The sequence below is a fragment of the Genypterus blacodes genome, unplaced genomic scaffold (genome assembly GCF_046128005.1).
Source record: "Genypterus blacodes isolate CSIRO-AG114 ecotype Tasmania unplaced genomic scaffold, CSIRO-AGI_Gbla_v1 ptg000008l_1, whole genome shotgun sequence".
Classification (NCBI taxonomy): Eukaryota; Metazoa; Chordata; class Actinopteri; order Ophidiiformes; family Ophidiidae; genus Genypterus; species Genypterus blacodes.
The window spans coordinates 3,429,258-3,454,308 of record NW_027466822.1 but is presented as its reverse complement, the minus strand read 5'-3'; the positions used below and the strand labels follow the sequence as shown (position 1 = coordinate 3,454,308).

The 25,051-nt window shown below is 40.2% G+C and overlaps 1 protein-coding gene and 2 long non-coding RNA genes across 5 annotated transcripts in view; 1 reads left to right on the top strand and 2 right to left on the bottom strand.

The window, feature by feature from the left end:
* Window positions 1-25,051, bottom strand: part of dgkg (diacylglycerol kinase, gamma) — a 71,857-nt gene that overhangs the window by 16,648 nt on the left and 30,158 nt on the right. For both annotated transcript variants that reach the window (XM_076156201.1, XM_076156207.1), the window contains 2 exons: window positions 24,191-24,351; window positions 12,653-12,717 (listed from right to left, as the gene is read on the bottom strand). In XM_076156201.1, coding sequence (XP_076012316.1) covers window positions 12,653-12,717; window positions 24,191-24,351 — 226 coding nt within the window. The remainder of the gene's footprint in view (window positions 1-12,652; window positions 12,718-24,190; window positions 24,352-25,051) is intronic.
* On the top strand, window positions 3,415-7,093 carry LOC143003958 (uncharacterized). Of its 2 annotated transcripts, XR_012963916.1 has the most exons (4): window positions 3,415-3,543; window positions 4,086-4,188; window positions 5,591-5,735; window positions 5,990-7,093. It is a non-coding gene; the product is annotated as an uncharacterized LOC143003958 (long non-coding RNA). The 2 variants fall into 2 exon arrangements; XR_012963915.1 differs by lacking the exon at window positions 5,990-7,093 and having other exon boundaries at window positions 5,591-5,822.
* On the bottom strand, window positions 6,557-7,739 carry LOC143003966 (uncharacterized). Its single transcript, XR_012963918.1, has 3 exons — window positions 7,485-7,739; window positions 6,952-7,067; window positions 6,557-6,694 (listed from the first exon to the last, which is right to left on the bottom strand). It is a non-coding gene; the product is annotated as an uncharacterized LOC143003966 (long non-coding RNA).

Sequence of the window (25,051 nt, the reverse complement as noted above, 5' to 3'; positions counted from 1 at the left end):
CATTGACATACTCACAAACTCTGTCCTGGATCATATCAACAGGTGTGTGGACAGAGTGACATCACTTAAAACAATAAAAACTTTACCCAACCAGAAGCCCTGGATAACCAGAGAGGTTCGCCTTCTGCTCAAAGCCAGAGATGCAGCCTTCAGGTCTGGAGACCGGGAAGCCTACAGCTCAGCTAGGGCCAACCCGAGAAGGGGAATCTCACAGGCCAAACATGGCTACAACCTGAAGGTTGAAGAGCACTTCAACTCCTCTGACCCTTGGCGTATGTGGCAAGGCATACAGTCACTCACAAGCTACAAACCACCCAACACTGTGCCCCCTACCAGCTCCCCCCCTGACGAGCTCAACCACTTCTACACTCACTTTGACTTTTTCAAGACCGCCACCATCGTGCCAGTGCCGAAGCACACCACCGCTAACGGGCCTGAATGACTTCCGTCCTGTTGCCCTCACCCCCATCATCGCCAAGTGGTTTGAGAGGCTGGCCTTCTCACACTTCAAACCCTGCCTACCTGCTACTTTGGACCCTCAACACTTTGCCTACCACCACAATAGGTCAACTGAGGACGCCATCTCCACAGCACTTCACTACACACTGACACACCTGGACACCCCGAACTATTAAGCCAGAATGCTGTTCATTGATCCCCTCCAAGTTGATCTCCAAGCTCAGCCAGCAGACGCTTTTATCCAAAGCGACTTCCAATAAGTGCGTTCAACAAAGGTAGATAAAAGAACTTCAGGACACCACGGTGGTAGGCCTGATCAGAGGCTACGATGAGACGGCCTACAGGGAGGAAATACGGCACCTGACCACGTGGTGTGCTGACAACAACCTGGCACTCAACACCAAGAAAACCAAGGAGATCATCGTGGACTTCAGGCGGGCAGGGAGCCATGCACACACCCCCATCTCCATCAACGGAGCTGCAGTGGAGCGTGTGCCCAGCTTCAAGTTATTTGGCATCCACATCTCCGATGATCTCACCTGGTCCATAAACTCCTCCACCCTGGCTAAAAGAGCGCCTCTACATTCTTCGGAGCATTAAGAAAGCTCACCTTTGTCCCAGGATCCTGGTGAACTCGTACCGCTGTACCATTGAGAGCATTCTCACAAACTGTATCACAGTATGGTTTGGCAACTGCTCCACATCAGACCGGAAAGCACTCCAGCGGGTGGTGAAAACTGTCCAAAGGATCACCGGTACACAGCTGGACAGCATCGAACAGATCTACCGTCGACGCTGTCTGGGCAAAACCAGGAACATTATAAAAGACTCATCCCACCCCAATAATAAACTTTTCACCCTCCTCCCATCCGGCAGGCGTTACAGAAGCCTCCGCTCTCGCACCAGCAGGCTCAGGAAGAGTTTCTTCCACGAGTCGGTGACCCTGTTGAACTCTACTCCATTCCCCCACTCAACTCCATCCTCCCACAACTTTCTGTTTTGCACTGATCTTTTTCATTTAACTTCCACTGCCATTTGCACAACTTTCTGTTTTGCACTGATCAGACTCCTTGCACTATTTATTTACATATTTAGTAGTTTATAATTAAAGTTAGTATATATAGTATAAATAGTGTATATATTCTGTATTCTGTATATATTCTCTATTCTGTCTATATAATAGTACACTTTTGCACTTCTGGTTGGATGCTAACTGCATTTCATTGGCTTGTACCTGTACTTGCTCATTGACAATAAAGTTGAATTTAATCTAATCTAATCTTATCTAATGACCTCTGCCAACAGTTACAGGCAAAGCAAGGGAAGAGGAGGATGGGCAGAGGAGGGGGGTGGTGGTGAAGTTGCATGGTCACTGCTCACATTGGGGATTAATTGAGGTATTCATCTTCAGGGTGGGGTGGTGCAGTAGAAGGGGCATCAGGGACACAGAGTCTTTGTGGCAGCTCCTGAAACTTGTTTTTATAATAAGCTCACAGGCTTTTTCTCACACGCTGTGTTAGTTTTACTTAAGTGACTCTGTAGCTCCATTCATGCAGTATATGCTAGCATAATGCTCGGATGGTCGCATGGGGTCATGTTGGAATGGGCGCATTATTAATATGCTGGTATATTCTGTCCCACCTAAAGACCAAGTAACAGGCCTGAGATAATGTCGGCCTCGCTCTGTTGTGAATGAGCGTGGGAACAGTAATAGGATGGTCCCGTAAAGGGTTACCCCCTGACGAAAGACACATGGAGTGAGCGATCCTATCACAAGACTCCGCTGATGACAGGTTGCCTTGCTTTGGAGTTGTTGGCATTCTTTTTGTTGTTGTCTAAATTGTGCAATTTATGAAAGTATCAGTTTAATGTTATTGGAAATGTACAGTAACAAAACATGATTTTTACAATTTATAAAAACTGAGATATCTTTCTGTAAGACTTATGTTTGAAGTTTTTCATAGTGTATGATTATCCTCCTTTTTTTTAAACAAAGTTGACTACATTATATGTTACTCAGTAAAACATTAGAATTACCATTTAGTGAACTACTTTTATGTGTTTCAATACAGCTGCGAGTGTTATCCGTGATTTTTTTCTGTTATTAATGATAGCATATACGTATATGAAGATAAGTCACTTGTATTAGAGGATTGACTGTTCTGACTTACAACAAAGCTGAACAACATTTACACATTTATCCACTCCAGGGATATTTCAATGTTGGAAATTTGATGTTTGTACAATGCAACTCATTTTGTCTTATGAAATGTGAACACATTTTTGCGGCTATCAAAAGTTTACCACACAAAGATCAAGTGGGTGAGAATGTCAAATCAGTTATTCTTCAACAAGTCTGAGTGGATGAAATTTCATGATCATGATGATAATTATTATCTGTCTGCGATTAATAAATGACATACCTTTCATTCTAAAAACATTAGATTGAAAGGTAATGTTTATTCACAACGTGAATAAACATGAGTTTTACTGAAAAGACATAGTTCTACCACACAATCACATAATCAAATAATCCAGTGATTACTGGATTAGTGATGACTGGATTACTTTCTCACTGATCTACCGACTGTGTTAATCCCATCAGGTGATTAACTTCAGTGATCCTATCACCTGTTGTCTTCAGCAAGAGTGCTGAAGACAAAACACCAGATTAGCTCATATATGGTATTGGGCTTTATTGTTTCGAGTTTTACTCGTTTATCCCATTTAATTGTGTTTATACGGTGGCCGAGAACCGCCACCGCTGCAAATAAAAGAAGCGCTGCAAAAATAAAAAGCTGGTGCAAAAATAAAAAAGGCGATGCAAATAAAAGAAAGTCTGCAAAAAAGAAACGCTACTGCAAATAAAAGAAAGTCTGCAAAAATAAAAAAGTCGGTGCAAAAATAAAAACGGTGATGCAAATAAAAAAGCCACAACGGAAGTGGGTTACCGGGGACTGTTTTTGCCGATGCACCTGTGTGAGTAGAAGACGACGCCGACGCACCTGTGTGAGGAGAAGAAGACGGCGACGACGACGACGACGACGACGAGAAGAAACTACGAGTAGGAAAACGAACTAGAAAGTAAGTGAACATGATAGTGTTTAATGTCGCTACGTGTACTTTTTAATGTGTTATTTGGTTAGGCCAGGTAACCCCAGGTTTGAAGGTGAACTGGAGAATGCCGGTGTATTGTTAGCTTCGGCTAACACGGGGAGACCACTAACCAGATGTCAGTTTGACATCATAGCTGGAGTTTGAGTTATTGGATGACATCGTTTTGTTAGCGTGATGCCATCACACTCATTTATTTAAGTAGCTTCAGATTCAAACAGCTTCAGCAGCATTGGAGACACACTTTCTGGACCAACATCTGACTGTGACTCTGTGAGTGAGCTCGTTTTGTGGTGACTATCTACAGTGAAGACAGCTTATTACTGTCGTTGTTGTTGTTTGTATCATTAATAATCATGCTAACAATAATCTAAGGCGTGGGTAACAGAAGTTATGTGGATGAATGTGAAGTTTAAGCTGTGTGGGGTGGCCAGGGACCTTTGAGAAAGAACCATGACCATAATGTCAGATTGAATCCTAAACTTGACTGTTTTTGCTTTGTCATTTACCAGGTCATGTTTTGTCCATTCTGTGGGGTGAACCTTCCATCCGTCCTGGTATATTGTGGCTCATGCTGTAGAAATGTCAGGTTCCTAAGGAGTCTTCAAGATGAAGGTACATTTCTTTCTGACAGTTAATGAGGTTCTTAAACATGATGGATTGCTATGCTTTTTCAGAGAATATACTGTCTGTTAGTCATGAATATACCACTTCATATGGTGAAATCCATAACAGAGGCATGTGGAATACAATGAATTTGAAGACATGAAAAATTAAGAAAGTTTCTTAGTCTAGTAGGCTACTGATCCCTGTAAAAAAATCCTATGCAACAATTTTGAGTGTTTTGCACTATGCTACTTTTATATAAAGACATTTTCAATTAATTAACTTTAACGAGTGCATTGAATAGCTTGATTCCTCAATAACTAATCACTAACTACCATGTCACCCACACATGATAATCTTAACAATCTCATTTATTCACCTCTGTAAAAATTGAAAATGTTCATTATGCAGTTCATCATTTAGCCTCTAATATAGTGTCCTCCGTCCTACCCCTCAGGTCCTGAAGCTAGTACTCCAGTGGATGAACTTATCCAAAAATATTTCACAGAGGGCCATAGTTATGAAATAATAGTGGACTTACTGAAAACCAAACACAACACATCAGTCAGTTTTCGCAATCTACAAAAAAGACTAAAACATGCAAGCCTGACCAGAAGGATCAACTACACTCCAATTGCTACTGTGCAGGCAGCTATTTCCGAGGAGCTAAAGGGATCAGGCCAGCTTTTAGGGTATAGAGCGATGTTGCAGATTCTGAAACGGAAACACTCTCTTGTCGTCAGACAAGACGATGCACCTAATGGCAGAGCTGGATCCATGTGGAACAGAGAATCGCTGCAGACGTAGATTTGTTCGAAGGGCATATCATTCAATGGGACCAAACGAAACCTGGCACGTTGATGGGTATAATAAATTAAAACCTTTTGGAATTGGCATAAGTGGCTGCATTGATGGCTTCTCCAGAAAAATTATGTGGCTGAATTGTGGAAAGACGAACAACGACCCTTCAGTAATTGCTCAAAACTACATCAACTGTGTAGTTGAGCATGGAGTTTTTCCAAAGCGGCTCCGCACAGATTGCGGCACTGAAAATGGAATAATGGCCGCCATTCAATGTACCATGAGATCAGAGCATGCAGACGAGTTTGCAGGAGCTTAAAGCCACATGTATGGCACTTCAACATCCAACCAGCGGATTGAAAGCTGGTTCCGGAAACAAAGGTTTCTGTCACTTTTAATTCATTTATGTTTTACTTGACCCTGGATTATTGTATTTGCTGTATGCATTTATATTATTTCTCAGTTTAATGTATATTGCTGTGCTTTTTAAAGGAAAGGGTATATTGTAGTGAAATCTCCAAAAGGCATGAGTCAGTAGTAAGTGGACTTGTACATTAATCTAAACCTCTTGAAGAACGATGACCTGGATGAATTTGTGTTTTCTATCTAGGAGCCAATTTTGGATGGATCTGTTCAGTGACTTGAGGGAGAGGCATCTCTTCAATGGCAGCCCTGCAAACACAAAGTTCACCTCCTGGAGTCACCTTATTTATTATTAATTACGTAAAAACTGAAATAATGTGGTGCTCTAAAATGTGGGTACTTAACTGCACTTGAAAATATTTTGTAACATTTTGATTATAAAATTTAAGATTCACAATAAAGTTTTCCCTCATGTGCAATGCTTTCTCTAATATTTGATACTTAGTTTAACCTAAGATCATTGCTTGTCTTTGGGTCTCTGCATCCTTGTCCTGTAAGAAACTCTGGAGATAATTGTAATGACCATGAAAGTGAAACTTAATTGATGTGTTGCTCAGTGTGAACACTTTCCTGTACTTGCTCCTAGCAATTGTGGTTTCCCAGCATCTGCCCAAACCCTGAACCACATCACCAGCATCATGCCAGTGCCAGCAACTCCTGCTGGGGATGAGCATGAAACTCTTTTTGGAGAACTGCAACGACAGAGTGGTGTAAGAGCTCCTTTGCAGTGGGAATCAGCTGTAGAGAACTACATCACCCTGAAAAACATGGCTGGTCTGTAAAAATTTTAGGGACATATTTGTGTTGTGACAACACCAAAACAAACTTCTTTTTATGTGTTGTATTTGCTGCTGCTGTATATTGCTGCTGTCATTTTCTTCTCTCCCCTGTCATTTGGCAGAGGCTTTTGTCCAAAGCAACGTACAAATGTCTGTAATAAAGTTGTCTATGCCTGAAAAAATCTTAAAAAAAAAAAAAAAGAACAGTCTGTAGTTTTTTTATTTATTTTTTATTTAAAGAAACAAGCTGAAGCTGCAAGCACATTCCTGATATCAAATACAATAAAAATGTGCGGTCTTGACAACAGTCTAAAAATGAAATGTTTAATATAATGTACACAAACATGGATCTCTAGGTCAGAGCGTGACACATTCTTTTAAGTAGTTTAAGCCTTGATTGTGTGACAATATTTTCAGACAAGGCTAAGTGTGAACGATAGACTATGTTTCGGAGCTACAATTACCAGAGCTGCTGAATCAGTGCTTGACTCTCCATCTGCAGGTTCCCATATCTGGAAGTAAAAAACAATATATCAGTGAGCACTTCAAATTTGATTGACAGAACTAGAGCTGAACAAATTTGAACATAAATATTGAAGTTTGTAAAATATGTGTAGGCCAGGACACTGCAACATTTACTGTAATTTAAAATGCTATTTTGGCACGTTTCATCAGAAACATGGCTTCTATGTAAAATCTAGAAACATTTTCATTTTCAGACAGAACTTACAATATAATCAATGTAAGACACAACAAATGTGGCACTCACCAATGTATCAGCTGCACTGAATTCTGCAGAGCTTGGACTCATGATGATCACCTCTGAATCCGACAAAGTAGTTTCGGAGGCTGCTGGTGTCCACAAAAAGGACAATTCATTATGATCTGCAAAAAACAAACAAAAAAAACAAGTATCATTAGGTTGCTTTGGACTTAAATTGCATGAACATTTTAGCCGTCAGTTCAATACCTCAATCTGACATTATGGTCATGGTATTTTCACAAAAGTCCCTGGCCACCTCACACAGCTTAAACTTCACATTCATCCAAATAACTATTGTTACCCACGCCTTAGATTATTGTTAGCATGACTATTAATGATACAAGCAACAACAACAACGATAGTAATAAGCTGTAGCCGTCAGTTGCTTCCACTCTCGTTAGTGGTCTCCCCGTGTTAGCCGAAGCTAACAATACACCGGCATTCTCCAGTTCAACTTCAAACCTGGGGTTACCTGGCCTAACCAAATAACACATTAAAAAGTACACGTAGCGACATTAAACACTATCATGTTCACTTACTTTCTAGTTCGTTTTCCTATTCGTAGTTTCTTCTCGTCGTCGTCGCCGTCTTCTTCTCCTCACACAGGTGCGTCGGCGTCGTCTTCTACTCACACAGGTGCATCGGCAAAAACAGTCCCCGGTAACCCTCTTCCGTTGTGGCTTTTTTATTTGCATCACCGTTTTTATTTTTGCACCGACTTTTTTATTTTTGCAGACTTTCTTTTATTTGCAGTAGCGTTTCTTTTTTGCAGACTTTCTTTTATTTGCATCGCCTTTTTTATTTTTGCACCAGCTTTTTATTTTTGCACACCAGCTTTTTTATTTTTGCAGCGCTTCTTTTATTTGCAGCGGTGGCGGTTCTCGGCCACCGTATGTTTATCATATCATAAATTATTACAATATAATGGTGCTTATTCCTTTAAACACCTGGCCTTAAGTTTGTTAGGTTTGTCATGTCATTGTCATGTCAAGTCATCTATCATCATCCTCCTCTGCTGAGTAACTAAGTATTATTGCTATGTTATGTATTGATATTGATCTTAGAATCTATAATATGTTTTCATTCATCATTTTGCAGTTACCATGCACTCTTATCATTGTATGCTCTACAACAGGGGTCTTGAACGTTTTTCAGGCCAAGGACCCCCAAACTGATGGAGAGATGGAGCAGGCTCTTCAGCCCCTCTGCAGTGGCTCTCTGTAGATTTGAAGTTCTGAGCTGACATTGTTTAACACAGGGGTCGCCAACACGTCGCTCGCGAGCTACCAGTCGCTCGCAAAGCGTTTCCTAGTCGCACGCCGAAAGGTTGAAAGAATACTACATTTGACAACACATTGTCACTTGGTAAAGCTGTTTACATTTCTATCCAATCAAATTTACAAACATCCCTCCGTGTTTTGTCACAAAACAATTATAAGCCAATCAGCTAACAGTCCAACAAATGACGCTGCCGACGTTTGGTTACGTGACACCTTCGGCTCACAAGCGCACGCCGGATATGAGGATGCCCCCCCCCGAAAACAGCCCCGATAAAAGGCAACAAATTAAGAATGTGAATGGCAAGTGTGTGCATGTCTCATTTGCGGTGCGAACGCGTCCGCAGAGCGCCGCTTCACCAAAGTCCACGGCAACTTTTCACGGCACTTTCCAGCTGCTAGCAGGTCATCATGGACGTCTTCTAGCCGGTGCGTTAGTCCCCATATCATCTCTTTTAGCTCTTTTAAGTGAATGATGGGAGCCGGCCCCCGTCCAAGGGCCATTTTCCTTTTTTTCTGCAACTTAATTGTGACAGTGATATGTGGACAGACAGAAAATCTGAATATGAAAGGTATAGTTTTGGTAAAATAATAAAATAAGTAATAACATTGCTTTGTTTTTTTATGAGATTAATATGATGGTACGTGTCATATGTTCACTGTAAAATATTTGTCCTACATTTTTTGATATGGTAATAAAGATGTTTCTTCTAAAATGGCTCCTGGTGAAAAAAAAGAGTATGGTATTAGAATTAACTTTCAGCATTTAATATAGTAAACAATGGGATAATTAATGCTTAGCAGAAAAAACAATACATTTCCTACCGCTGTTAAATATTATCAACCTGAACTACTGATAATAAAGCTGAGTGAAGTAACTGTTCCAAATGAAAATAAAATTCCATCTTCTGTGAGCATGCCTATTCGAACCATGGCTACAGGTATCTCTCAGATCATTTACATTGGGTTAAATTTGGCAAGTGGCTCAGTGGGTAGTGCTTCCGCTTGGGAACCGGAGGGTCGCCGGTTCGAGCCCCTGCCGAGGGTGCCCCTGAGCAAGGCACCAAACCCTAAAATTGCTCCCCCCTCTGCGAAGGGTGGTAATGTAATGTAAGTCGCTTTGGATAAAAGCGTCTGCCAAATGATCGTAATGTAATGTAATGTAAATGTCCAGTCTGACTTTGTAAATATCAAAAAAGGGTAGCCCCAAGGCTCTGAACTTGAGGCCACTGCTTTTCATGGTCTTAATCACACTAATTGTATCATCATTCAATGCTGTTGCTCCCATGTTTGTGTCTGTACTGTAGTTCATACACGCAGTAGTTGAAATCATACAATTTTCCCTGTAAAAAACATTTGATTGACCTGAAGTTCCTTTTAAACATTAAACCTAAACATTAAGCACTGAACCCCCAACTGCTCCAGGGGCGCCGTAGAATGGCTGCCCTGCACCCCCTTCTGTAATGCACGTGTTTGTGTGTGTGATATGTAAGAGGGGGTGCAAGACAAATTTCAATTGCATGTAATATGACAAATAAAGTAGCCACACGGAGGCAAGACAAGGAACCAAACCCCCAAACTTCTCCAGGGGTGCCACATCACCCCACTGTAATACATGTGTTGTGTTTCGGATGACCTGTTTGTATTTCATTTGACCAAATAAAGTATCTTTATCTTCTACTACGTGTGAGTGAAAGATGTTAATTCAGCATGGAAAAAAAGATAGAACAGAAGGGGAATTTATCTTGCGTATTGTGGACATGGTTCATCATACACCGAATGTATCCTGCTTACCATCTTCATGTTTATTTCAAAATACATTTTCACTCTAATTGATCATAAAGAATGCACCCAGAGAAGAATACCCAGGGATCATCCAATACCACTCTTTCATTCTTTCTCTGTGATGTGGGAAAAAGACATGGAACTGCATGGAAAGTCAGTCATTAATTATTGAATTTTAAAGGGTAAACAAACAAGCCACCTCCCTTCTCCCTCCTACTGTCCTTGTCTTTTATTACTTTTTATGATTAATTAACAAAGGTAAAACAACAGAAGCCTCATGCATGATGTCACATAGATGTCATATAGACAACTTGAAACATCAACATACGCCACAGAGACTCAGCTATAGTGTGATTCACTGGCTTAAAGAACTTAAAGAACATAAAGACATAAAGGGAAATGAAGTGTTGTAAGGAATTTGGGATGTTGACTGAGAAATATTTGGAAAGAGTATGGAAAGTCTGGAGAAGTGCTTGAGAAGGTCTTAAATGATGAGGATGACTGTATTTTCACCTTTCTCTCTGTGATATATATGGGCCCCAGAGATCTTATCCGTGTCTTGCTTTTTTGCTGAGTATTTATTGAAGAAAGCATCTGGCTTAAACAATGAGCTTGTAGTTATGGACATTTTGAGATTGTACCCAGAGAGGAGAAGAAACAAATAACCAAAATAACAGTGACAAAGCACAGCCAGTTATGATGACATGAACTGCAGGATGGCACAATTCAATTCTGTTCCAACAGTCACAGGATGCACTATGGCCACAACAGGTTGCGCAAGAAAACTTAACTTGAAAACTTACTTGGCAATAAAGCTCTTCTGAAGAGACAGAAAGAGAGGGGGAAAATGACAGGGAACCAAAATACCTTATCATTGCATTTTCATAACACATGGACAATTTCCAGCAGCATGGACTGTAATTCCCCCCGCAAAATACTCCTGGCCTCAATGCGGCCGCAGAGATAGGTCTCAACTGAAGCTTTGGACGGTTTGGGGATTTCTTTGCTGCGCATACTGAATCAGTACTACAACCTAACCCACCAGAGTTGTAGGGGTATCTTTGGTCAAAAAGATTTAGATGAGATTCTGCGGGACTGTAATACGCACGTCCTACTCTATAGGTAGCTCAGTAGCACCCCTTAAAACAATAACGTCGAGAATAAGACGAAGTCTAAGGTATTGATTCAGGTGATATTCAATCAACAAGGTACTTTAATAACACTGAAGACCATTTGAATTTTGTGAAGGATGTGAGATGAAATCAGGTTTTATTGAAAGCGCATTTGACATTAATGTTCTAAGTACAACCATATAAAAAAAGGGTCAATACGCCCACGCAGTGACATGATGACAGATTTAAAAAAAATAAAAAATCCACTGTCCACTGATCTGTGATAGAAATGTAATTATTGTGTGATTCCAATCATTCAAATGATTTTTATAGTCAATATCGCTGAATTTGTGTCATTTCCTGTTCAAATACCGGGGAAGGGAGGCAGCGACGGGCTGTGCCTCCTCTCGGATTGCGCAATCCTTCAAATATATATATAAAAAAGATAATGAAAAATATCAAGTTATTTTTAACAATAGAAACTACTTTTGTCTTTTTGTTGTGGACTGTATAGTTTCATTTGTATTGAATGAGTATGAATTGTGGAACTGTGATGGTAAATTAGGAACAAACGGAGGGTGCAGCAGAGCAAATGCGCTCTCTCTGAGCCACTATAATTTTATTTATAAATTCTTCATTGGCCGAATATTTACCTATGTGTGCGGAAAGAATGCTGATGTGGGATATGAAACATAACCAGTAGTCAATGTGCAAGCAGCCAGTTGAATGGTGTTAATTTATGCTACTGTGTTGAATTCATATATTTGTAAATCTGACTTTGAAAGAGTCAGTGCTTCCCCAGCCACCAACCTCACCGCACGTCACTGCGCCCACACAAGTTTCCCTGATGTGAATTTTGTATCTGAATGTGACTGTTCCATCTTGTTCCTACAGGCTTGTTTTTACAGATACACCCCCTTTTTATTGGAGTGTGCACGTCTCCGCTTTAACAAGACCGGCAATAACAAATATTGCCTATTAGCGGCTTTGCGATATCCATAAAGCCTGACTGCAGGATTTTGATTTTGTAAGGGCAGCATACGCAAACACGGCCGAGGTCAGTTGAGCTAGTTAGCTAGCTCATTGTACAGCCCCCTGGGCAATCTACAAAAGCTTTGTATACAGCTGTTGTGTGTCCCCTTTCTCATCTTTTTCTTTTGTCTTTTATCCCCCCCTACCTTTTCCTCTTGAACATTTAACCTTACTATCTGGAATACTTACAACAATGATGCAATTGGACTATCAGCATTGATGTCATTTGAACCTCCAGGTTGATATTCATGTCAGGTCACCATAACTGGCTGCTGTTTCCTTCTCAGCTTGTCTCTCATGTTTATAACATATCCTTGTTCCCACCATGTTCATAAAATAACTAAAATAACTAAAGGTCAATTACTGATTGCAAGATTGCTTGTTTGCTAACCAAGCACCAAGCATACAATGGACACAGACAAAATGGCATGTAAAGTATCACTTTCCACCATTTCATTGGCTACATACTGCTGCACATTCACTCCCAAAATATGATCTCACCTGCTGTTAAACTTCTCAGGGTGCTTTTCCCGCATCAGATGGAATCGGTGGGCAATGGAGGCATCCTGTTGGAGAGAACATATACTCAAAGTTACCAGCAATAAACTCTCCATCAACAGCATAAAATTATTTAGCAATTACCTGGTTTTACAGGTAGAATTCATCCTTAAGAGGCTATCATTTTTAAAAAAAGGCTGTAAACAGCAATCAAGGCAAAACGACCCCGGTATTTTGAAACCCTGGAGGATGGGATGGGATGTTTTTGTATTTTGTTTTGATGAAGATTAAGATGTAGAATTTCTTTGCATTTAGTATGTTTATAGTAGTAATTGTGCAACCTTGGCACAAGTGCTTTAGAGTTTAGTCTAAAAATTAGATCGGGCGTAAAATGCAAGGTGGGACATAGAGTTTAAAAGTGACAAGGTGCATCATCAAGTTAAAGCTTACTCAGAGATCTAATGAGGCCACACCCCTGCCCTGCCTGTTTAACCCCTTTTTTCAGCTTGTTTGTTTGTTTGTCAGTGCTGAACTGGACACTTGAGCTTTAAGTTGATGTAATCAGTTAAGGCTGAGGAATTGATCCATCAGTCACTGATAATCAGTCACAGTTAATTTTTACTCTTACGATACTGGGGCTGAGAGAATCAACAGTATATCAGAGAAAGTGGTATGGCTAACATAGATGTAGTTCTTGTGTGTGTATGGCATGTGTCAATCTGCTCCTTAACTAAGAGCGTATCAATACAATGGCAGAGGCTGCATTGTTCCAGTTTGACAGCGATAGAAGAAGAACCTTTCCTATATCAGAGTGTCTCTTTCATACTCAGCCTGCTTGACAGGCAAGTGCAGCTCATGCAGCGATTGGTTAAGTATGGCGACGTATGAAAGTAGGCAGGGTTAGTTAAAAATGTTCTATCAAACTCATTAATTTAAGTTTTGCTGTTATTCCCTATTTACTGTATATGACATGCATTTACACACACACACACACACACACACACACACACACACACACACACACACACACACACACACACACACACACTTCATTATCAAATGGTATCAACAAAGTTCCTTTGATGGTCGGTAACCTTAAGTATAATGTAGCGTGTTTGGGGATTATGGGTGTTTAGGGACTTCCTATAATCCTTTGGGGCGGTGTTTGGTGGGGTGTGTTTACTGTTTTACCGTTACTTTGATTGGTTTCTTTAATTATTTAATAGTACTGGTAGTTACTGTTATTCACATGAACGTTCTCTTTAATTGTTAGTAGTAGTATTTAATGTTATTTACTTTTGGATGTAATTATGTTGTAATAGCTAGTGGTACCATTAGTGAGAGTGTTTCTTCTGCGAATGACTTCATGCATGCAACGCCGTTGGGAAAACAAAGTAATGTGTGCCTGATGATATCTGCTAATCAATAAAGGCCAATGCTAAACCCCTAGTCTTGTGCCTCTAATATCACAATCCCATGGCTCGCTACAACATTATGGCCATTAAAGGAGGATTTACACCAAAACCCTGGTGTGTGAAGACCCAGAAATAGTTAGCCTTTGTTCTAAATTGATTGTACTGGTTTATATTAAGTTAATATAATCTTAGGCATTAATAAAGGGGGAAATTGTGTGTTTTCAATTGCAAATTTGGGGAAATTGATGGCTGTGTTCTTTGAAATGATAAATTAGTGAGGGGTTATGGTTCAAGCTGTAATTTATACATATCTTGACTAAATTTACACACAGGATTTAGGTACACAATCCATTGACAATACCGACTGACAGCTTCATTTCCTGAATGAGTTTTGTGTTCTCCCTTATCTGACTGGGATGTTCGGGAATTCACTACTCATTTCCTCTTTCCTGAGCTCAAGGTGGCTTGATTATAACATTATAACTATATAATTGTGAAACTGTGCAATGGGTTGTGAGTGAAAAGTACAACATTTTGTATAAAATAAATACTTCTGAAAACTGCTAATGCTGGTTAAAGCAATACAATGAAACAAAATAAAAGTTTGCGTGTCAGCTCCTTGAGTCATCACAAGGTGAACTCAATCACAAGGTACATATTCTGTTAAATTTACTTAAATGTCATGCAATTAGCTGGGGGTGAATTCTGCATGAAGACCCTCGACTAAGACTCCAACCCTGAAGAGCAGTCACAAATTACGGCACACAATCAACAATTTCACCTCATCCAGTTCAACACACTAAATGGGAGTTTTGTGACATTTCCCTACCCTACCCTATAGTTAATAACTTACAGTAGGTGACTCAATTGGCTTCTCTCAGAGTACAAATAATCCCACTCACTGCCATAACCACACCCTCCACCCTCAGTGTTCCCTGTGTGAATGCTACTGACTATGCTCCTTCTGATTCTTTCTGTGATGGGCTGGTCACTCTAACCACCCAAACCAGATCTAAAACTGTCAATAAGACACACATTAATGAGAATACAGCACTCTGTTTGAGGAGCTATATTTATGACAAAGCTGAGTCTGTGGACGCCCAGCTCTGATTAATTATAAAATTCTCAGGTTCCTTGTTACTATTGCAAGCGTTAAGGGTAAAATGACAAAAAGGACCACAGAGAAATGTCACTGCAGTAACAAATCAAAAGAGAGAATGCCGCTAAGCTGAGCGCAAATGGAGAAAAACTAAGCTTCAAATTGACCATGCCATTTTTGAGGAGGCTCTATATCCATAACTCTGCATTGCACAGGGCTAGGCAATCTTTCTTCTCTAACATTATAAATGGGAATATTAAGCTTTATTCGCCACTGTGGAAAGAGTAACAAATCCCCCAACACAGTTACCTCAAGAGTTTATATTGACTAAAAAGTGTAATGGGTTTGCTTCTTTTTTCCATCAGAAAGTAGAAAACAGATCAAATATTAGCTCCATACAGTCAAGCAATGACTTAACAACAGAGTGAGATGGGGTTCAGCCATTATGCTGCCCACAGCTGGGACTAGTTCCCAACAGAGATCAAATCTGCCCAAAATGTAGTTGGCTTAAAAAAAAAGCTATAACACTGCTCTGTTCTCCTCCGCCTTCAGATAATCTTTTATCTTGCACCTTCTTACTACTATCCACTTTATAATCTGTGTTTTTGTACTGTTTTCTTATTTTTTTCTTCTTTTATGTTTGTTAACATGCTTGTTTTATTTTCTGTTAAGCACATTGAATGACCTCTTTGTGTGATACACATACACAGAAATTTGCCTTGCCTTGCTTCAGTACCTTGTTGCACAATCACTGACCAGCATCACCTTGTGTGTCCTGTCCCCCTGAAAAATCTACCATTGACAATACGTGACATTTAGCATCACTCAAAGTTGCCCATGTTATTAAGGCTGCTTTAATCTTGCCGTTTGAAGGCGGTGCTAGTGGCAAAGTTATTTCACCCCTGTTGTGTCTCTCTGGTCCCTGGAGAGAGGCGAGACTAGCTTAATGTCAAACAAAAATGTCATAGTCTGCTTCTAACACCAAACCCCTCATCTTCAGCTGTACTGTCTGTGGAACACTGGGGAAACCAATCAAGGGGAAATTGAATATACACGGTCACCGTACCGCTGGCCTGGGGCCTGTACTACAAAGGCCTTGTATGCATAAACTGGCTTGACAAACTTTAAGCCCCGCAATCAGACCTCAATGGTATCACGATGCTGCTAATGAAAACACTTTGTTAATGCCAGCTTTCTTAATGCGCCAACGCTCCCATAAAAGGGGGAGTGTCTGAAAAGACGGGTCAATAGAAACAATATGGAACAGTCATATGCGGCACATGTATTTCACTTCAGAGGATCCTGTATGTATGTATTGTCCTATTTGTTATGATTTTATTTAAAGAGCACTGAACCATTCAAATTAAATGCCCTTAAAATAAAGTTGGATTTGATTTGACTGCCTTCACAACATAAAGGCAGTCTTCAGCGTAATTATTGTATCTCGCAGATTGAATATAATCTGTGATCAATGTAATGGAAAATTACAACAATTTATGAAATGCATCAACTTGTATAACCAAATGTTTTCACACAAATGTCTCCTGTTACAAATGTTATCACACACTAGATATTGCAGATACGCATTCCATTCTGTCACTCCCTGATCTCGCCTGCAGCTGATGGACCCCTATCCCAAATGTTATATTAACACTAAAACCAGATTTAAATCTAGAAATCAGTGTTGGTTTACCAGGTTATCCCTATATAATAGAATTGTAAGTCCAGCCAAGGTTATGTGTGTAACCTTTTATCACATACAAAGCCTAAAACGTTTTAAGAATTGCCATTTGCTCTCTAAGAAGATGTAAAATAGTAAATTTTAAGAAGTATGTATATGCTCCATTGGTTTGCAATTAGCCTAAGCATTCTGAGCAAGCAAGCCACCTCTTTTACTTGGAACAAAACTCAAGTTATGGAAAAGTAATGAGGAAATGTGTCCTCTTGTGTTTGAACCATCCATAGTACTTGGAGTAGGTAGCCCACTCAATGTAAGGCAAACAACATATTTGATTGTGAGGATTTATTCCACAGAAATACACCTGCTTATGGATCAGAATTTGACTTCAGTACAACTTACAAACATGTAATTACTGCTTTAAGAAACACAAACTGATCTCAAATCACTAACACTTTGAGCTTGTGTAATTGCTCAGGGGACACAAGTGTGATCTGTAACTTCATGGATACTCCATCCGACTTGTCAACAACAGGTGCTAATGTCACTCACTGAGGAAATACTTCAAGTAAGTTATTGAAAATGGAATGTTATTTACATAGGGCGAGATAAAGGATCTTCATCTTAAAAACAGACCATACGTGTGACAACGTATGTGTCCAGTGTGTTGTTGAGCTCCCATTCCTTCTTTCTTTATGGGCTGGCCAGGTGTCACTTAGCATGGCCATTCATTTCAGTGGTAACCTAGTCCGAACCATGCAGGCACCGACTTCCTGTCACTGACACTTCCACTGACCTTGAGTCTGTGCCAGCCTTTGGCGCATGCATGCAAGCACGCACAATCTTTTTTTAAGTGCTTAATACATACCCCAGGACAGTGGACTAAACCTCCATGTAGCAAGTACTTTACAGTTGCTTTCCATCTGAGGGTTACATAGTGTCATTACAAATTAACAGTGTGCCTTTGTTCATCAAACTATGACCTACTTATATCCTCAATTCATGAGATATCCTGAGAGCGGAGTTTGGTTCCTTGCAGGAATGGTTTTGGCTTGTGTAACGACTTCAACAAAAAGAACAACTTTGCATAATATATAACATTGCATATTTTTGTATTGATCAACTATCCCAACAAAGAAATATCACCCACGGTCTAAACCCTAAAGCAACAAAAGGATCAGCCGGGATTGCAGTACACTGTGAAAACTGGGAATTCACTTTAGGAATCAGCTTTCACATGGCATGAACACACAAAACATGCATGAGCAGACAAATTCAAACACATTTACACATGTGGCAACAGCCACACAAACCCCACCGAGACATGCTACAGAGGGATCAGCTCCCCCAGTGCCGCATGAGGTGGCATCAGTAATGGCTGCTGACATGGTGGGATTTCCTCCTCTCATGTTTCTCTCACAAGATTCTTTCCAGACTGAGGGTCAACTGAAGGCACTTTAGGACTTACACAGATCCTCCCCTACATCAGGCTTCAAGAGGTCCTGTTCAGTGAAAACACACTGAATGAATTATTTGTCATCTTTAAGAGAGATTTAGCTATGAACAATGTTTTATTTGCACGAAGTACACCTTACATTAATGGCCATGTGTGTGCACAGATTGAAGAAAAACATCACAAAATACATGGTCTGATTCACAGCTCTGAGTTCTGTGGCTCAGCCGGCCACATGCTGTACACTATGTCATGCACAATTAAGTCAGTGAGATAAAGGACAGATGACTGTGGAATCTTTCAGATGTGGCCTTGCCAGTCCCCGAACACCATAGCAACCAATCCTCAAGAAGCAATGTCTATGATGGGATGGCAGGAAATGCGAACCCTGTATGGCTTTGGAACCAGATTTGAGGGGTTGCTAATAGTTACATCATTTATGTGAGTCAGACATTGGTTTGTTCAGGTGTTGTGTGCACCCAGATAAGCAGCCATCTGTCACCATGGCTCACTTGTGGCTATGCCGCATTGGCGCATTGTTAATGTGCTAAGCAGTTTCACACAAATAATCAAAACCATACACCAACTGCCTGTGCACAAGATTATGTTACCAGTATTTGTGTAATATGTAATATGCTGGAAGAGTCTATGAAAGCAGAGACTCTAATCCAGAGTAGGGATGAAAGTAATAAAATTGATTTATTTTATGTGTTTACATGGCGAATTCTATTCCAATTATAATCACACCAGTTTCAGCTGTTCCTAATATGTATGAAAAACAGGGAAATTTTCTTTCTCCGCAATTACTTCCTCTCTTTATTGCAGGGGTGTCAAACTCATTTTAGTTTGGGGCCACATTCAGCCCAATTTAGATTCAAGTGGGCCGGATTAGTAAAATCATATCATAATAACCTATAAATGGGTGTGAATGGACAACTCCAAGTTTTCCCTTTGTTTTAGTGCAAAGAAGTAGAGGTTCATATTGCAAATGTTTACTTTTATATAACTATCTTTTTACAAAACACATGATGAACAACCTGAAATTTCTTAAGTCAGTGGTTCCCAAACTTTTTCTGCAGGGCCCCCTTCTGTGGATAAGAATTTCAATTTCAACAATAAACAATAATAACAATAAGGTATATATAAAACAACTTGTATGATTTTAAATGTACATACATTTCCACATCTGTGTAGAAATGTGAACTGAACTGACTCACTATCTGTGGATAACTCCAAAAAAGTCTTGGAGGAACATAGAGAGTCATAGGACTCTGCCTGGACAGTTACAACTTGCTTTCACTGACAACAATACACGAGAGAAATAATAATAAATAATAATAATGTGCTTGCTATATGGAGAGAAATTAAAGAGAAATTCAAATAAATAAGAGAAGTAAAAGGCAAAATATTCAAAGACATTTCCAAACAAACACGCAGCATTTACTGAAAAGTACAAAGCAGGAAATGAATGTAAAAGATTGGATACTGCTGTGGAAAGCTGGAGAGAGTAAATCGATCAAGAAGATTGATTTGAGAATATCGTAAGGCACGGAAAGCCGTTCACAGACGGAGATTACATGAAGGCATCATTTACTAAAATATCAGAGAATCTATCCTCTGAAAATCACCTTCGTTAAACGCTGATCTGACACTTTGTGGAAACGCTGCATTTTATTGTCGGGATGCCGTCACTCCGCGAGTCACAAAATCAACATGCATTGTGACAAATGTAGTTTATGGACAATTTACGCTTAAAAGCTCTTTGCTCTCACGTGCCACAGAAAATGACTTGCCGGGCCGGATTCGGCCTGCGGGCTTTGAGTTTGTGTCTATACAAAGTCCGCAGTGATGCTTTAATAGGTGATGTCAACCGATGTTTATCAAAGATATACAAGTGAATAATACCTGCAGTAAACAATAACAATAACATGACACATGTCCACCGTTTCCAAATGTTTACATTTACAGTCAGGGGAAACAAAAACTCAGGCTAATGGCTAGACGGTCACACCAAACATAAACAAAGATATGGCCAGAAAAATATTGTAACAGACTTACCATGTTAGAAAACATGACTACTGAAGACAGTTGTGTCTCTGTAAAACCAAGTATTTTAGATTGACTTACAAATTTCCTTCATAGCGTGAAAATACAAAGAGAGTTCATCTGAAATGCTATTCCTTCACAAGTGACCCAATACCACCACCCCATGGTTTATGATTGTCGTATGGGGCTTGAACCCCTTTCAAACTTGATTGCAAGTCTAGTTATTAATAGCCTTTTATTCTAAAGGTTGGCTGTGGGCTTTATTTTTAGACTTAAAGGCTCCAGCAGAACTCCTTCTCCTTCCTTAGCTGCTATGGTGACAATTCAGCACAAAGTCACACAGCACGATCACCAGTCATTGTGTTGTATTGTGCCAGATTGTCAAAGGAGGCTGTTAACTACATTTGTGTTATCCAGGTGTATTACCATATTGTAACATATAATCTGTTGAAGAAGGGGAAACGGAATTGTGAAGGTTTGAATGCTCCACAAAACAGAGGTGGTGGTGGTGGTGGAAATGCCTCCCTGATTGATGTATTAGTCTAAACAAAACAGTACATTATTGGTATCGCTTTGTTTTGGAGCAAATTCACTTTTTGACGATCTCAATCAGCAGAGACTAGCACTCTGATGGTCTCACAGAAGCCATTCAAATGTCCCTGAGCGTTTGTAGAAGTTTCTCCATTGGGATACAGGATAAAGGGTTGCTAAGCAACTTCAATCTGCAGCTGCAGTTTTTTTTCCTCCTCCTAAATTGGAAAACAGACATTAACCTGCCAAAGAGGCATAGCAAATCTCACTGACAAATCTACCAATTGAAGCTGTCAATCTTGATCACATAATGTGGTCATCATGGCCATCAATTCTCAATAACATCTGCCACTAAATCATATGCATTATCGTGCTGTTTAGTATACCATGTACATTTTTTCAATGTTCACTGTAAATTAATTTATTCAAGGGAGTACCCACTCCATCTCACCTTTTTATTGCTATTATCCTTCCCTCCCCAAAGCAGACTATTGTTCCCCAGCTTTATGCTTTTACTAGTACTTGTATGTCTGTCTCTCAGCAACACATCAAAACGTAATGGAAGTATTGAAATTAAAATTGATCAAATTATAATATTTCCTCAAACAGAATTCACATACTGTATGTATTGTACAGTGATGCTGGTGCAGCAGTGTGAATAACAACAGTCCAAAGACATGCAGGTTAATTCGGTGACTCCTAATTGACTTGATTTACATCTGATTTCAAAATTACAACAGCAGAAGTCTGGATTTCTATTTGCAAAAACTGATGTCTTGTTGAACTACAATATTGTGGTATCATCATGGGCAGAACTGGCATTTAAATTGTAAAAAACAAATTATTTGTATGCAAAAAATACCTGGTAGGAATTAAGACGTTGTTAGGTCACCATTTTGTGCCATATTGGATAAAACCAATTGCAACTACAATGGATAAAGCGACTAACTGCAAGGGCAGAAGGCAGACAGCCCTCTATAAAGTCTCATTTGATTCAATGATTTGTTCAATTCAATGTTTGGCTAGTTTGAGCGCACTGAACTGAGGTCACTCAATGAAGCATTTACGTATGTTCACATTCATGGCTGAGCAAACTGATGGTAATTGATAGAAATCTTTTTCAAGTCTCAAGGCTGTAAAAGCAGTGAAAAGCATCCCATGAGCTCTGTGTGATAAAAGTGTCACTACTGCCAGCACTGTTAACACCTACAACATTTATTCAGATTCCTTCAATGTTTTATTAGGTGAATTCCACATTCTGAGACAATGGATCATTTGCACACATAATCTAGATCTGATAGCCGGACTAAGGCTACGGTTACACTCTGCCATTTTATGTGGCATTTCCTTTTTCTTATATCCTATCATGCTAGGGTAGATAACACCAGCCTATGCAACTGGGTACTGGACTTCCTGGACTCTTTCTACACCTTGGACACACCCCACCAATTCCATTGTGAAGTTCAAAGATGACACAGTGGTGGTGGGGCTGATCTCCAACAATGATGAGAAGGATTAACTGGACGAGGTGAACAATCTCTCGTTGTGGTACCGTGCCAACCATATCTCCCTGAAAATCGACAAGACCATGGTAGTGGACGTCAAGGAGGCAGCATGGAAGCTGTACCCCTCTTCATCAGTGGTAACCAAGTGAAGAGGGTGAGGTGTGTCAGGCTTGGCATTCACGTCACAGAGGACCTCACCTGCAGCACAGACATTAACTCCATCATCAGCAAAGCCAGACCAAACTTGTACTATCTCAGGCGAATCAGGAAATTCAAGATGTCACCAATCATCCTGAAATTGTACACGGCAGTCACGAACAGCATTCTAATGGGAAGCATCACCACATGGTTTGGAAACTGCATGGTACAGGACCTGGTACGCTCTGCCAAGCTTACCATCAGGAAAGACCCCACCTAACCAGGACACTACATCATGTGTCCTGGCAGACGCTTTTATCCAAAGCGACTTACATTACATTACCACCCTTCGCAGAGGGGGGAGCAATTGAGGGTTCGGTGCCTTGCTCAGGGGCACCTCGGCAGGGACTAGAACCAGCGACCCTCTGGTTCCCAAGCGGAAGCTCTACCCACTGAGCTACTGCCTTCACTAATTGTTCAGGCTGCTGAAGTCAGGGAAGCGCTTCACAAGTTTTTACTCAAACGCCATAAGAATCCTCCACAGCCACGCATGATATTACAGCACTACCACTATACTTTGTATGACAAATAAAGAGCTTTGAACATGAAGTGGCATAGTGTAACTGAGGCCATATCAGATATTTGTCAGATTGAGGTCAGATCTGCAGAACCATTGGGATCTGATTTTCTCGTAGTGTAACTGCAAGGACGTGTCAAAACACTTTCACCGGACACACACATCATTAAAACACTTTTCACTACATTTCCTCCTGGCAAAATTCAGGCGTTTATGTACGCTCTGCGCAAGGAGAAGAGGGCTTCAGACATGGTCAATATAAATGCTTTACCTACCCCGAACAAATGCGCAATGGCACACTGGCATGACCCGGTGGCTAATCACCAGAGCGCAATAGACACTTGTTTACGCAAAGACACCGGGACACAGAGATGAGTGTGCTGACAGTAAAGGAGAAGCTGCAGCTGAAGATGTGCAGCTGAAGATGTGCTTATTCCGACTCAAGTCGGAATAAGTCAAGTTTTGGACAATTTGGGTCCAGCAGTGCTGACTGCGCCATCCATACCTTTCTCTCCACCTAAACAGTTGCACGCAAGACCTCTAAACTTGCTTTAATAGCTTGTGTTCGCTGCTGCCTACTCATCAGTGTGCATCTCATGCGGGCTCTTCTCGACCTCTCATCAGTTGCATCAAAACAAAGAGGAGCACAACCTCATCAACACGAGAGCCATTTTTCCCGATGTCTTCTCCAGTTGTTTTAACTATTGCGTGGGATAATACAATCGGATGTGACATCTGATAGTATTGAACTGTCAAAGTGTAACTGCTACTTAATGTGGCCTGATGAGATATTCACGATTTTAGAAGTTGCAGGAAACGCCTAGTGTAACTGTAGTGCTTATCAACTTCAACTACAATGTGCTGATTTAACAACTATTCCCTGCTAGGTTGGATGTTGGTTGAAATTGAATTACATGAATGTCCTATCCTCTGTAATGGATTATTTGATGTAATGATAAACTGAGAAGTTACCATTTTGTTCTATTATTACTAACACAAATACTAATAATACAAATAATTGTTGTTGTTGTTCTTGTAACTATGTTTGTTACCTATTAATATCAAACCGATGAATTGTCTAACTGGGATTTCTCCTTACCACTCCAATAGAGAAGTAGTTGTTGACGATGCTGTAAGGAACAGGGTCTCCCTTCTCCTCCTTATCATCAGGGACGATGTCTATGTTCCAGCGATCCAGTACCACCTCTGTGCTGTGCTCAATGTCCCACAAGAACTTAAGCAGGCTGCCTCCCTCGTAGCCTGTCAAAGTCAACCAGAGAGAAAAGCACAAAGATTAATTGGAAAGAGGATATGTACAGACACACTAGTTACTTCATCTAATCACATCTTGTAAAATAAGATGTAATTTTCTGTAATATAATATTGGGGAGGGAGGGCAGAGAGAGAAAGAGAGTGAAAGAGAACAATAAAGCCAAGTGCCACCCATTGCTATAACTTTTTTGATGTGTTAGTACTATTGCTGGAATGAAATGCATTGAAAGAATATAAGCTATATGAAGCTGTGGCTACACAGCCATTATCAGCAGTCTTATTCTACAGTTTCTCTACAGTTCAGAATATTCAGAGACTTCAGGCGGCCAAAGATGACAACACAAATCATCAGTGAAAGCTTCTGTCACATACTCATCAACTCACATAATTGACAGCTGCTGTCACACCTCATGTGAGACAAAACACTTTGGCATCTAAATGATCCCCCTCTCCCACTGTTTACACCTGTGTGTATATTCATCATACTATGTGTAGCTTCTACTGTCTGTTTCTGGGACACATGATCTATTCAGCTAAAAAATCAACCAATAACATCATACCCACCCATTCTAATTACTGACCCGAAGTATTGCAATAAATAAATGGCTGGCGAGGGATTCCACATATTGACAGTTTTCAGTCTGACACAGGATACACACACTGATTTCTATCTCTGAGAACTATTGCA